Source organism: Vulpes vulpes, chromosome 12, assembly GCF_048418805.1.
Source record: "Vulpes vulpes isolate BD-2025 chromosome 12, VulVul3, whole genome shotgun sequence".
Taxonomy (NCBI): Eukaryota; Metazoa; Chordata; class Mammalia; order Carnivora; family Canidae; genus Vulpes; species Vulpes vulpes.
In genome coordinates, this window is record NC_132791.1 from 21,398,485 (window position 1) to 21,414,327 (window position 15,843).

The 15,843-nt window shown below is 37.3% G+C and overlaps 1 protein-coding gene across 1 annotated transcript in view; it reads right to left on the reverse strand.

Annotated features, from left to right (window-relative positions):
• Positions 1-1,555: 1,555 nt before the first annotated feature.
• Positions 1,556-15,843, reverse strand: part of MELK (maternal embryonic leucine zipper kinase) — a 93,005-nt gene continuing 78,717 nt past the window's right edge. Inside the window, exons 15-18 of the mRNA XM_026013223.2 lie at positions 13,762-13,858; positions 12,581-12,749; positions 4,400-4,503; positions 1,556-2,055 (exon numbers count right to left, since the gene is read on the reverse strand). Coding sequence (XP_025869008.1) covers positions 1,878-2,055; positions 4,400-4,503; positions 12,581-12,749; positions 13,762-13,858 — 548 coding nt within the window. The 3' untranslated portion in view covers positions 1,556-1,877. The remainder of the gene's footprint in view (positions 2,056-4,399; positions 4,504-12,580; positions 12,750-13,761; positions 13,859-15,843) is intronic.

Here is a 15,843-nt window from a genome sequence, read left to right on the forward strand (position 1 = left end):
ACTGGTGGGAACATAAAGTAATAAGCAGTTTGTCAGTTCCTCAAAAAGTTAAATGACTCAGCAATTCCACTCCTAAGTATGTATATATAAGAGAACTGAAAACATATGTCCAAAACATATTTGTATATAAATGTTCATAGCAATGTTATTCATAATAACCAAGTGTAAACAACCCAAATGTCTATCAATTGATAAATGGATAAATAAAATGTGGTGTATACATACGATGGAATATCATTCAGCTGTAATATGGAATGAAGTGCTGACACATACTACAACATAACGAATCTTGAAAACATTAGGTTAAAAAGGTGAAAGAAGCCAGACCCAACAGGCCACATATTGTATGAGCCCATTTATATGAAATGTCCAGAATACTCAGACCCAGAGACAGAAAGTAGATTAGCGGGAGCCAGGGGCTGTGAGGTGGGCAAATTGAGAGTGACCACTAATGGACACAGGGTTTTTCTTTGAGGTGATGAAAATGTTCTAAAATTAGATTGCAGTGATAGTTGCATAAATGTGAATATAATAAAATCCAATGAATTAAACACTTTAAAGAGGTGAATTTTATGGTATGTGAATTTTATTTCAGTAAGCTGTTATAAAAAATTTAAAACCCTTTGACAGCTTCCCTTTGCCAAAATAGTTTAGTGGAGCATTTGAGTTCTTTCAAGTCCTTTTGTCACACTTATTTCCAGCTAAGTGTTCAGCTCTCATTTCCGCCTATTTCCCCCTAGCACCACCTTCTGCTTCCACCCTAAACAAGGCATGCCATTTTATAATTCCATGCCTTTGCACATTCTCTTCTGGCTGCCAAGAATGTCATGTTTCTTCTTCTCTTTCTGATGAACACCCATCTATCCTTTAAGAACAAATATTGGTTCCTCCAAGAAATCATCCCTTACTCCTCCAGACAAAGTTGGTCACCCTGTATGCTATAAATACACCTGCCCCTAAGAGATTCTGAACTCCCTGAGTTTACTAGACAGTATCATCTTCAGCCTCAGAACCTAATGTCTGTAAGCACTTAGTAAATGTTTACTGAATAAATGAGTGACAAAACACTCCCTCACTACTGACTACAAGTAGCACTATTTTTCTCCAACTGGTTTAATTGGTAAAATCCATACAAATAAAACTTGAGTGCTAGCCTTTAGAGACCAATAAAATGAAATAAAAATACAAATTTGGGACCAACATTGAGATTTAAGGAAAATTACCATAAAGTAACATTTCATGGGGGTTCATAGTTCAGATACTTATCATTGTTGACCGAACATACTTACTGAAGTCAATACTCTTTTATTCAACATATTAAATGTGTTGTTTAACTCTGGTAACCACAGCTGTGACTTAGTTAACGATCTCAATAAATCCTACTTAAATCAGAGACAGGAAAAAATTATGCAAATGAATTCTTATCTGTTTTTCTGCCCAAGGCATATTTGATAACAGATAAAATATCTCCAAATAGTCTCTACTTAATAGTCAGGAAGCCCATTTGAGGTTTTATTTGGATCAAAATCAAATACAAAGAAGAGGAGAAGCCTGCTATATTCACAAATGATTTTATTTCAGAAAGAAATAACACATTAAAAGGAGACATTGTTAAGAGCTTACTTTCACATATGGAAGTGAATCTAGGAAAGTCAACAGTTATTAATATACAAAACCACATGATTAAAAAAGACAGTAATAGATAATGACAGATGGGCACGCCTTAGATTAATTTGCAAAATACCTTTGTCTAAAAACAGAAAGATACTGGTCTTTAAGACGGCTCTTTAGAAACAAGTCTGTAGTTCCAATGGACTTTAAAAATCAAACCGATCACACTCATATTCATCCAGGAGGGGGAGGAAACCATCCAACAATTATACCTTGCAGCTGGACAGGATGTCTTCCACTAATCTCTTGTAAACCCAGGCATCACCCTTAAGCCGCTGCCGCCTGATACCCACCACATCGGGTTTTTGAAGCTGGCACACTTCTAGTTCAAATTGCATTGTCACTTTACCAAAATCTGACTGTGTTTGACACTTCAGTGTATAGCTACGAAAAACAAGACAAGAAACCAGTTAATAGGAGAACCATGAATATTCTGCATAAGAGAATTCTAAGCCTCTAGGAGGCCAGTGGAGAAAATGAACCCTTATTTCATATTAAGCGATCTATTACTACTTACAGTTTCCAAATGACTTAGCTATACCCTATTCATGGAGCATGACTGGTCTTTCCCCAGAAGCTGAACTAGGATCTTATGAAAGAATAAAGATGGAAGGCTTTATCAGAATTTTTCTCTTGTCCAAAGAAAAGCCCTTCTTTTACAGCTACTCATGCCATTCATGCTCAAGAAATCTTCTGGCCTTCTTTATGCATCTCTTTCAACAGTGTAATCCATAAACATTAGGCCATTTCCACAATGTTCACAACAAAGGAAAGTGTGGGGAAGATTAAGAATATTTTTTTATGTGCACTTTATCAGGAAATTCTTTCATATAAAGAAGACTGAAGCCACCACCTTTGTCAGAAGGGTGTAGGTTTTAGAGATTTTTCTAATAGTATAAGAGGTTATGATCATTACACATTACATTACACACTCTACACATGGCAGAGTTTTAACAGAAGGTCCATAGAGATGGTATATTCCCAAGGCTGAAACACATGGTATATGTAATTAGAACTGCAACACAACAACTCTGATGATGGAAAGGCCCCCTCCAAATGAAGCCTTAAACATATCTTAAGAAACAGGTAGACTCCTGCAAAGTTAGATAAATCGAATTCATTTAAATCAATTTTTTAATTAGTTTGCCTGGTATTTTGTCTTACTAATCTCCAATAAATAATAAACAATAGGATTGATTTTAAATATTAGTTCCCTAAATATTTAGGGGCAGATAATTCTCCACAGAAATGTGAAGAAATTACTTGTATCTGTTGTGTGTTATGAGGATTCACAAAATATCATCCTTTGGCTTGCTAATTTAGTTCTGTGTTTGGGGTCTTGATCTCTTAAAAATGGGCAGTCATTTGGATAAATGCCAAAAGGAGTACCCTATAGTTAAGGTTCCCGATGGGAATATGAAGCATAGAGCAATTCAGTCATATGGAAGAGAAAAGTCCATTCTTCTGCCTTGGAAAAAGATAATAATGGAATATACCCAAGATTAGTAACATCACACCACCAAAAAACAGCTTTTGTTCTGCCTTGTCACAAAGAAGTTAAAAACAAACAGAAAAGTAAAAAAGAAAAAAAGGGGTCAAGGCAGAGACTTTGCAGTTGATCAGGAAGTTAGAAGAGTAAGTTATTGGTTAACAGCTAGTTGGTGATCTGAAAGAGAGATCATATGCTGAAGGAAAGATTATTGAAAGCTTTCTGATACAGATTTGGCTAGAGATTCTGGAACCATCACTCAAACCCAACCATGAAGAACAGGCCAGAGTGAGTTATTATGTGTTCTGATGATGCCTAAAGAAGAAAGCCAGGGTTCAGGTAAGGAATGCTTGCCAACATTTACAGATGAAAAATAAAATTGCTTTTCCAAAAGATTATTTCTTAAACTCTTACTCTACATTGAATATTCTAGTTAAATATTTTGTTATATCCATTAGTGGCTCTTTTTATCTGCCTCAATAGTGAAATTTTAAAGAGACATGACTGGAAATACTTATCAATAAGAAACTCTTAGGTATAAGTGGTTTGGCCATTCCGACCATACGATCATAGCCATGAAGGTTTTGCTGGCAGCTCACTCAACAGTGGGAAAGAGTTCAGGTGAAATAATTTCCTACTAAAGTGCTGAAAACCCAGTCTAACAACAAGTCATAAAGGAAAGGGTTCTACATAAATCCCTAATTGGTTTGAGGTATCTCACAAATCTAGATTACAATTTATAAACATTATTGATGGGCAGCCCGGGTGGCTCAGCGGTTTAGCGCCGCCTTCCGCCCAGGGCGTGATCCTGGAGACCCGCGATCGAGTCCCATGTCGGGCTCCCTGCATGGAGCCTGCTTCTCCCTCTGCCTGTGTCTCTGCCTCCCTCTCTCTCTCTCTGTCTCTCTCTGTGTCTCGCATAAATAAATAAAATCTTTAAAAGAAAAAAATATTGAAAAGCAGAACATCAAAGGAAAATAAGAGTACTGAAAAAGAAAACTCGAAGAAGTTCAAATTTTTCTATTTTGAAAAGTCTAACTTTGAAAGTGGTGCCAATATGGCACTAGCTCATATAACACCAAAGAAACAAAATTATGAACAATGACACTACCATAAAAGCTTTTTTGATGAAAATGAGGTGGGAGAAATATTTTTTAAAAAGAGAAGAATCAGTACGTCATCTCGAAGTTCAAAAGACATCAATCAATAAATGCAACAGCCTCTAAGTGTGCTTCTTACCCCTTTTGTACAAAGTCAACGTGCTTCTTTGGAAGAATAGACATTATTTCATTCAAGAGTTGATCTGGATTCACTAATCTGGTTGTAGTCACATTATAGTGAAGCTTAAAAAAAGAAAAAGGGGTAAGAAGTAAATCTTTACATTAACACAAATACCATCCTAATTTAAAGATCTCAAATTCATTACAGTACCAGTTCAAAGGGAAACATTTCCAGAAAAAATTTACAACCAACTCTTGATAAGCTGAAGTAAGATGGCACTGGAAAGCTTGAAGAAATCGCGTCCACTAGTGACTACATATCATCCTTTTTAACATTTCATCCTCCTCTCCTACCAATCTTTTTAAAGAAATACATAAATACTAATTAACATCCATCTGTTTGGCTGGTTTCTCCCTTCCTATGCTATGCTAGAGATATTAATAGTCCTAAAATGTAAACTATAGGAAATGAAACAAAAATCCTAGAAAATATGGTTTGTATATATAGTTGACCTGTAAACAATGCAGGAGTTAGAGGCACTGACCTATAAAGACAAAAATCCACATATAACTTTGGTCTCCCCCCAAACTTAATAGCCTACTGCTGACTGAAAACGTTATAATCAATTAACACATATTCTGTATGTTAATGTATTTTTTTTTTTTGTTATTTTACTTTTGTTTTTTAGAGAGAGACAGAGCATGTGAGCAGGGGCTGGGGGCAGAAGGGGCAAAGGGAGAGAGAGAATCCCAAGCAGGCTCCATACTGAGCAGGCCTCCACCTCACAGCCCCTGAGATCATGATCTGAGCCGAAATCAAGAGTTGGATGCTTAACTGAGCTGCCCAGGCGCCTCTATATGTATTATATACTATACCTTTATGATAAAGCAAGCTAAAGAAAAAAAAATGTTATTTTTAGAGAATAAGGAAGAGGGTATCTGGGTGGCTCAGTGGTTGAATGTCTGCCTTTGGTTCAGGTTGTGATCCTGGGGTCCTGGGATCGAATCTGGCATTGGGCTCCCTGCAGGGAGCCTCTTCTCCCTCTGCTTACGTCTCTGCCTCTCTCCCTGTGCCTCTCATGAATAAATAAATAAAATCTTTAAAAAAAATAGAGAATGAAAATACATTTACAGTACCGTACTATGTTTATCAATACCATAAATTTATATTGTTTACAAGATGAATCCTCTATTATCTATTAGTACTGACATCAATATTGTCTTATGACATAAAACACTATAGATATTATATGTATTACTAACACTAGATATCAAAAATGAAAAAGATATGAAAAAGAAAGTCGTATTTATTTACAGATTTATAATGATTCATACATTGATAACAAAAAAGCAGCAATATTATTGCTTCATGGTAGCCTAGTGTAATCAATACGATTGCTTCACAGTAGCTTAGCCTATACACTAATGAATAAATGGTTATATAATTTTTATGGGATATAGTAACACAGTCATATTCATAATATGGTATTAGAAACACGGTTTTATTTTTTTAAAAACCATCTGCTAGTGATGATAGGCTGATAATCACAAGAGAAGCATATTCCACAGTAACGTAATTCTTTGAAAGTTATACAACAGTAAGAAAACTAACACATTATTAATTTTATATTAAATCACTCACCTTATGTCTAAGTAAAGATAGGCTATCCATATCTATGAGTCTGGCGCACAATGTTCTACACGATGAATACTTAGGTAATGATGATGACACAAAAATGTCTCATATGATTGTCGTACAGCTATTAGATGTTCACACAAAGACACACACACATACAATAGATAAATTTATTAACTGTATGGCATGATTATTTACTGCTCATTAAGCGTAAGTGGATCATCACAAAGGCCTTCATCCCCATCTTCACGTTGAGTGGGCTGAGAAGGAGAAGGAAGAGTAGAGGTTGGTCTTGCTGTCTCAGGGGTGGAAGAGGTAGAAGGGCAGGTGGGAGGGACAGGCACATTTGGTGGAACTTTATGGAAATATATAATTTCTATCTGACTTTATGCTTTTCCATTTCTCTAAAAATGGTTCCTATATGGTACCAATCCTCCTTTAACGGTTTGCTTTCGTTTCAGTGCTCATATCATAAAGAGGTCCATGTCATAAAAGAAATCAGAAGTAGTCTCGAATCATCGAAACCCTTCTGCCAGATTGCCTAATGTCAATTTGTTTTCTGGCAGTGATTCTTCTACATTTTCTTCCTCATTATCTGTCACTGGTTCAGAAGCACTTATCTCTACTGATGCATCTTCTGTTAATTCTTCTGGTGTGGTGTCCATCAGCTCTTGAATTTCTCCAAATCCATATCTTGAAACCTTCCCCATACACACCTTTTTCTGCCATAACCACAAACCCTTTCATGATTTCCTTGCTCAGCTCTGTCGTAAATCCTGTGAAATCATGCACAACATAGGGACAGTTTTCTCCAGCAGAAATTTATTGTTTCAGGCTTGATGGCTTTCATGACTTTTTCTGTTACAACAATGGCATCTTCAATGATGTAATCCTTCTAGACTTTCATGACGTTCCCTTCCATAACACTGACAATCCTTTCCAGAGAGTACTGGGTGTAATGAGCCTTAAAGGTCCTTATGACCCCCTTTTCTTGATGCTGAATTGAAGACATTGTGTTTGGGGACAAGCAGACCACTTTGACACCTTCAGTGTGAACTCATGGGGTTCTGGGAGGCCCAGCAGCATTGTCCAATATTAAAAGAACTTTAAAAGGCAGGACCTTACTGGTAAGGTACTTCTTGACCTAGGAACAAAGCACTGATGGAATCAATTCAGAGAAAGGGTTTGGAGTGCCTAGGTGGCTCAGCTGGTTAAGTGTCTGCCTTCTGCTCAGGTCATGATCCCAGGGTCCTAGGATCAGGCCCTACATCAGGCTCCCTGCTCAGCGAGGAGTCTGCTTCTCCCTCTCTGTCCCTTCTCCAGATTGTGCTCACTAGCTCTCTCTCAAATAAATAAATAAAATCTTTTTTAAAAACAGGAAAAGAAAAAGGGTTCTCATTGTCCAGACTTTCTTGTACAACCAAAAGATAAGCAGCTAGTGGTCACCTTTTCCCTTCAAGACTCAGAAGTTAGCAGCTATATAAACAAGGGCAGTGTTGATCATAAACCCAACTACGCTGCATAAAACGACAGAGCTAGCCTATCCCTCCCTACCTTAAATGCTGGTGCTCATTTTTCTTTCTTACTAATTTATGTCTTTTGTGGCATTTTCCCCCCAGAATAGAGTATTTTTGTCTGCATTAAAAATCTGTTCAGGAAGATATCCTCTTTCCTCAATGATTTTCTTAATGGCATCTGGGAACTGTATATACTGCCTCTTGGTCCCTATAGAAGTTGCTTCTCCTGTCATCTTGACATTTTTTAAGCCAAATCTCTTTCTAAAATTATCAAACCATCCTTTACTGGCATTAAATTCTCAGCTTTAGATACCTCACCTTCCTTTTGCTTTAAGTTGTCATAATATGACCTCATCTTTTCTCAAATCATATTAAAGTTTATAGATATGCCTTTCTGTCTTTTAATCCTGTATCTACATAAAAGCTGCATTTTCAATGAGATTTTTTTTTTTTAAGTATTTTTGCAAAAAGTAAAGGTTTTTGTGCCTGTTGGTACAGCCGCAGCAAGGGCTTCATGAAGTTCCATTTTTAAAAAAAAAAAATGGTCCTTATACTGGATTCATTTATCTTGAAATGGTGGGTGACTGAAGCTGCAGACCCCAATCTATGATATGTATCAAGCAATGCAAATTTTTCTTGTAATGTCATGACTTTTCTTTGCTTCCTCGGAGCACTTCCAGCATCACTAGGAGCACTTCATATGGGTCCCCTAGTGTTATTCAAGGTTTATGTCATTGCACTAAACATGATGAAAAATACGCAAGAACCACAAGAGATCATTTTTTACTGTGATAACAATTTACTGAAGAGATGAACACACACATGGAAGTGATTAGCACCACACAGCAGTTTTAGTAGGATATTATTTAACTTTATTTTTTTAATTTATTTTTAAGATTTTATTTATTTATCTGAGAGAGAGCACCAGCAAGGGGAGGACCAGAGGGAGAGTGACAAGCAGACTCCCTGCTGAATAGGGAGCTTGATGTGAGACTCAAACTCAGGACCCGAGATCATGACCTGAGTTGAAATCAAGAGCTGGACACTTAACCCACTGAGCCACCCAGGCACCCCCAGTGTTTTTAAGCAAATATTTGCAACACAAACTCACCACAAGAGCAACATAAGGTAGCTAAGAAATTATTACAGTAGTACAGCATGTATTACAGTTGATTTTATGCAATTATTTAATACTGCATCTTTTTTTAAAATTTTTATTTATTTATGATAGTCACACAAAGAGAGAGAGAGAGAGAGAGAGAGAGGCAGAGACACAGGCAGAGGGAGAAGCAGGCTCCATGCATCGGGAGCCCAACATGGGATTCGATCCCGGGTCTCTAGGATCGCGCCCTGGGCCAAAGGCAGGCGCTAAACCGCTGCACCACCCAGGGATCCCCTAATACTGCATCTTTAAGCTTCTTCACATTTCTTTCAACTGTGAATGGCTCCATGTACAGTATATTTGTGTGCATAGGTTTTGATAATTTAACTTTTTATAATATATTTGTTTATATCTTATGGTAGTAAATGATAAAATAGACTAATATCTACATATATCTTACGCATTCATGACATACCTTATTCTTAATTTTTTTTAATATTTCTAGGCTATGCAGTTTTTGAGTTTTTCCAAAGTGTCGTAAATCCCCCCAAATTCTCCTAACCTATTTGGTTTTTGTTTTTGTTTTTACCTATTTGTTGAAAAACTACACCACACTCAAAGTGACCCACACGGTTCAAAACCATGTTGTTCAAGGGTCAACTACATTTTTATTTTAGTATTTGCATATTTGTTCCAATCTCATTTAAAAAAATATAACTAGGGCAGCCTGGGTGGCTCAGTGGTTTAGCACCACCTTCAGCCCAGGGCCTGATCCTGGAGACCCTGGGATCGAGTCCCACGCCAGGCTCCCTGCATGGAGCCTGTTTCTCCCTCTACCTGTGTCTCTGCCTCTCTGTGTCTCTCTGTGTGTCTCTCATGAATAAATAAATAAAATCTTTAAAAAAAAAAAGAAAAGAAAAATACAACTAGCAAAAACTAATAAATTATAGTTTCTTTTAAAATAATTCAAGCGGCTCCTGGTTGGCTCAGTCAGTCAAGCATCCAACTCTTGATTTTGGCTCAGGTCATGATCTCAGAATTGTGAGACCACACCCAGTGTCAGGCTCCACACCACACAGAGTCTGCTTGAAAATTCTCTCCCTCTCTACCTCTCTCTTCCTCTCTTTTTCCCTCTCTCTCTTCTCTCCCCCTCTCCCCCCACTTGCATATACATGTTTTTATCTCCCTCTCTAAAATAAATAAATAAAACTTTAAAAAAAATTTTTTAAATAAACCCAAGTTTTTAAAAACTTAGTCACCTTGATTGTGGTGATAGCTTCACAGGTGTCTATATAATGCCAAAGTATATTAATCATCCATTTCTAATATGTATAGTTTAGTTATGTCAATTATACCTCTATAAATCTTTTTTTTTTAAGAGTCACTATAAAGAAAATGCCAGTACAGATGATATGCCAACGTGAAGGTGAGTCAAATGACTGCAGTTTAGGGACACAGCTTCATGTTATAAAAGCAATGACAGGGCTGTCTGTCTCCTGGGTCCCCATTTAGGGCTGTTTCACCAAACTAAATTGGCTTTGTCAAGATAATAATAAGAACACTTCCAAATCACAATTTTAGTGATTCTTTTTGTAAAATAATTAATCCTAGTTTATCTATTTAAATTTCAGATTTTTACAGAGCGCTTCCTACAAGAGGGCTTAGCTACATATGGTTTGCTAACTTAACAAACAAGGTATTCTTTGTACCATCCTTTTATGTTTTCTGTGAGTTTAAAATTTTTTAATATAAGAAGTAGGGAGAAAAAAATGAAACTAATTCCCTAAAGCAAGCCATGCAGTTCTCAAAAACTTAAAGCTTTATAAAGGGTTAAAGATCCAAAGTTAGGTCAAGTTTCCAGTATTAGGTGTATGCTAATTAGGACTGCGGTTCTGCTCCATTAGGGTTAAAATGCTCAACACATGGATAGAAACAATGCTACTCAACATGGAACACCTTCTATAATATATAATAGAGTGTTTCACGTGCATCTCACAGAGACAGCTTTCTTCATATCCCAGGCCTGTGAAGTTTTGGGGTAGAAATTATCTCCAGTTTTTACAAACAAGGAAATTGAGGCCATCACAAATAAAATGACTTATCCAAGCTACATAGGATGAAGCTGAGGCTAGAACCATCTTCTCATTCCCAACCTATATCCTGGAAGTATTAGGGAATACCTGGAAAGCCAACTAACACAGCAGTTCCTACTGGAAAATGCATTCAGGTTCCAAACAATTTATACAGGTGAACGTTTTTAGGATATTATCCATCAGTATTTGGTAACTGCTTAGCTTCTCAATAATGTACATGATTGGACATGTTTCCTCAATTTTCTTTATCTAATGTTTTTCAGGGAAATGACACTATGGTTTTCTTAATCCCAATGTCAGGTTTGAAATATGTCAAAACTGGAGACAGTTCTTATTCTGGAGACAGAACAATAAGACAAAATATACCTAATAAATAGCCATGTGCAAAACTTCTCAGTGCATTATTCAAGTTCAACAAGGCAACAAATATTAATGTACAAGTAAGTCCCATCTTCTTTTTTTTCTAAAGATTTTATTTATTTATTCATGACAGACACAGAGAGAGAGAGAGAGAGAGGCAGAGACACAGGCAGAGGGAGAAGCAGCCTCCATTCAGGGAGCCCGACATGGGACTTGATTCCGCGTCTCCAGGATCACGCCCTGGGCCAAAGGCGGTGCTAAACCGCGGAGCCACCTGGGATGCCCTTATTTTTAAAACAGGACATAGGGATCCCTGGGTGGCGCAGCGGTTTGGCGCCTGCCTTTGGCCCAGGGCGCGATCCTGGAGACCCGGGATCGAATCCCACGTTGGGCTCCCGGTGCATGGAGCCTGCTTCTCTCTCTGCCTCTCTTTCTCTCTCTCTCTCTCTCTGTGTGTGTGTGTGTGTGTGTGTGTGTGTGTGTGACTATCATAAATAAATAAAAATAAAAAAAATAAAAAAAACAGGACATAAATGAACATCCCCCCCGAACCACACTCCTGCCCAACAGTTCACCATTTTCCTTCCCCAAATGTGCCCAGGTTTGCTCCAAATGAGAGTCTCAGTGCAAAAACTAACCAGACTCATTTCCCAAACCACAGGGAACAGTGCCATCTGCTCTGCCTTCCTCCGTGCCCCACACCTCTTGGAACATGTTTTTTGTTTTTTTTTTTTTTTTGGAACATGTTTTTATACAGCACAGAACAACAACCCTGCGGTCTTCATGGCCACTCCACCAGATCCTCGGTGACACAGGCTGTATCTTATTCATACCTTTATCTCTTACTTCCCCCGAACAAAAATGTCATTCATTAGATGTTTGAAAAAATGCAGAGAGAATTTCAGAGAGTAAGAAGGATTTGAGACCCACTAATAACCTCTTTTTCCTTTCCTTTAAAACCTCTTTTTCCTTTCCTTGAAAATACGTCCACACCACTGACATATTAAGGCCTTTAAAGCATAATAGGACTATCAAACGAGGTCCAAACCTGTTAGGCCTGTGAAGACCTGCCAGCCTACCTTCCTAGTCTACTGCTCACTATTTTCTTCACATACATCATACTCAAAGTTCAAATTCACTTCCCATGCATTCAAATATTTGTGAGGGCCTACAAAGGTACCCACATGTCAGGGACTCTTCTATAAGCCAGAGATATAAGAATTAAGCTAATATCTGCCCCATGTTTCCCCAACTCCATGTTGCCTTTGTGATTAATCACTCTACCTAAGTATTTGCATTATAGTTATTTGCTCCTTGAAAGGAACAAGTATATATAATTTACCTCTGCATCCTCAAAGCCCACTGCATTAAAACGCATGAAATAAAAAATTATCAATTCATTCAATTCAGTCCTTCTTTTAGAAAAAAAAAAAAAAAGTCCAGTTAGCAGTCAGCTTCAGAAATCCATATTGCAGAATTCAAGTTCACTTACCTTTAGTCTTCTTGGCCCGTCTTTGGCAGAGCCCTTCTTTTTGCTCCTGGTAAGCACAGTGATAACCTTATCCAATCCCCTTTCAAGGCTCCCAAACACTTTGGTTCCTTTTCTTTTTGGAGTGTCATCTACATGTGCTTGGTTGAGATCTAGTTCCACTGAGCGACATCTTAAAAAAAAAAAAAAAAAAAAATTTAAAACCCATGAGTAAAGAAGGACCTCCTGCCAGTTGGAACTTTCACAGGACACTCGAGTATACCAAGGCCAGACCACCTCACTCCTTAAGGAGCACTAAAGCCATCTCCCACTGGAATGAAACCATCACTCTGCCTCTGGGCCAACTGTCACTTGGCAAGACTTTTTTGCCCCTAGCCTTTTATTAAAAGTCAATATACAGAAAAGTTGAGTGAATAGCACACCAAACACCCACATATCCTCTTAGATTCAACAGCTGTTAATCTTTTATCACATTTGCTTTCTCTACTTATATAGATAAGTAAATATATTAAATATATATACATCTTTCCTGAACTATCTGAAAATACCTGCCTGAAGACATATGAAACTTCACCCTGAAACCAATGAATAAGGACACATAACCAATGAATAAGGACATTTTCTACATAACCAAAATATCAACACAACATCAAGAAATTTAATAATGATGCCATAGTACTGCTTAATATCTAGTTCACAGTCTAATTTCCTCAATTGTCCTCAAAATGGATCCTGCTTTTAAAAATAGCTGTAAAAGACAGGAAGGGACACCAATGCTATAGAACTGTCCATATAAAAGGAATGAGTTTTCTTTGAAACTTTCATTGGTATCTTTACTATTTGGGCAACTGCTATCTGTGAGTGGATGTCTATATTCTACTGGCAGAAGCATGGGAAAAGATGAGCCTCAAAAATGGTATTATGTGTCTGGGCCCAGGGCCATTGTTTCCAAGCCTCTGTATGTCAAGGTGCCTGCCAGTCCTGCTCCTGATGAGTTTCAGAATTCTATCCCACAAGGAAGGCAGCAGCAACAGCTCCAGGAGTGGCCACAGACCATCGTCATTCTGCTAAACATTCCTACATTTATACAATGGTTTGTTACTTTAATCAGGTTTATCATACATGAAAAAAGGAAATCTGGTTACATATACTGAGGATCAAAGAATAAAAAACAGAATACTTACCTCCTCTCAGGGCTAATGACACCTGTCATTAACTTCTCTGTCCCTGTTGAATTTATTGGCATTTTAATTGGGGTTTCTTTCAGGCACTGGTTTCTAGCTATTAGAAAAACAAGAAACACAAACCATATGCAGGTGACATATTATGGTTTCAAAACTTCTATCAATAACACATACATCACTTATTCATTGACTCAGAAATATTGTAATCACTTGGCCGCAGTGCTGTTAAGGCTCTAATTATTTAAAGAAATGTTTCATGTGATTTATAATAAAAACAAAATCATTTTGCTTTGCATGTGTGGCTCCTCTTTTCCTTCATTGCAAAATGAAGGCCATGCTTAAATTCATATTTTAAATATTATATGACAAATTTAAATAGATCACATTAATACAGATTTTATGACTACTGATTCTCCTTTTTTAAAAAAAAAAAAGATTTTATTTATTTATTCATGAGAGACACAGAGAAAGAGGCAGAGACATAGGCAGAGGGAGAAGCAGACTCCCTGCGGGGAGCCTAATGCAGGACTCAATCCTAGTACCCCAGGATCATAACCTGAGTCAAAGGCAGATGCTCAACCACTGAGCCACCCAGGTGCCCTGATACTTTCTATAAATAAAAATCAACCTGTACTTATACAAGAATCCAATTTATGCTTCTAAGTGAAATAGTATTGAGAAGTGTTAATTCAATTCCTAATCCTACTCAACTCCTGTTAGGCAAAGAAAACAACAGTCCCTGTGAAGGCTTGACAAAAGTTATTAAACAGCTTTGGCTATTTTTATATTCCCTATTCTAGAATTTTGTGCTTGATTCTAGTAGGGTATCTGTATCCAGTTTCTGACAAATTCACAATAACAAATCTGGTTACCAATGATTAGCTAACTTTCTGTTCATGATCTAAAAGTTACATACCCAAAATAATAATACTTTATAAGTATATGATATCAAGTTTTTTAAAAGACTTTTTATTTTTCTTTATGACTATTCAGTACTACTTTCACTGGTTCCACAAGAACAAGAAAAGATCACTGAAAGGGTATCTCTGAAAATAGTTTTCATCTTGGTATACAAAGAGTATCTTCTACTATACATAGTTAATCTTTGATAAACTGTCACTGACTGGATTGTACAAGGTTCAGAAAAGTGATTAATGCTAATGGCAAAAATTACTCAGAGTAAAAGTCAAATGCAAAGCGCTAATGAAAACTATCAGTCGGAGCTTCAGCTACTAGCTTCCGTGGATGGCTCTTGTGTTTAAAGAAAAATAGCCAATAATTCCTTTTGACCAACACAATCTTTGTCACAGGGATAAGACATGCAAACTGATGACACTTTAAGACTAAATTCCAAACTATCCAAATGTCAAAACCTTCAGAACTACATAAAAAGTTAAAAAACACAGGGGCACTTGGGCAGCTCAGTCGGCTGAGCAGCTGACTTGATTTCAGCTCAAGTCACAATCTCGGGGTTCTGGGATTGAGTCACATGTCGGGCTCCAGGCTCAGAGAAGAGTCTGCTGGAGGATTATCTCTCCCTCTGCCCTTCTTCCCACCGCATAAACGCATGCACATGCACACACATACACATACTCTCTCTAAAAAATAAATGAATAAATATTAAAAAAAATTTTAAGTTAAAGCATACACACACACACAAAGAGTAACAGAAGGGATTATAAACATTCAAAGGTTTAAAAAAAAAGGCCTCAATAGCTAAAGTCCATCTTATCTTACTACCCAACTCCCTGACTCACAAAGGATGTTGTAGCTATATTAACAAATAACAGAAGAGAAACACCTCTCATTAGGAAAAAAAATGCAATAGCAGCTACTACTAAGGTCCCACTATATCCAAGGTTATCTCACTGAAACCTCATAACAACACCAGGCAGCCACAAATGCTTATCACAGCAAACTAGCCTCACAATTCTGGGGAAATCGTTGTCTGAGCTGATGAAAGAGAAGTCTATTAACATAATAATAGAACTCCCAATAAATATTCTGTCAAAGTTTTTCATACTTTCTTTATAAGAAATAGAGCTCTGGGGGATCCCTAGGTGGCTCAGCAGTTTGGCGCCT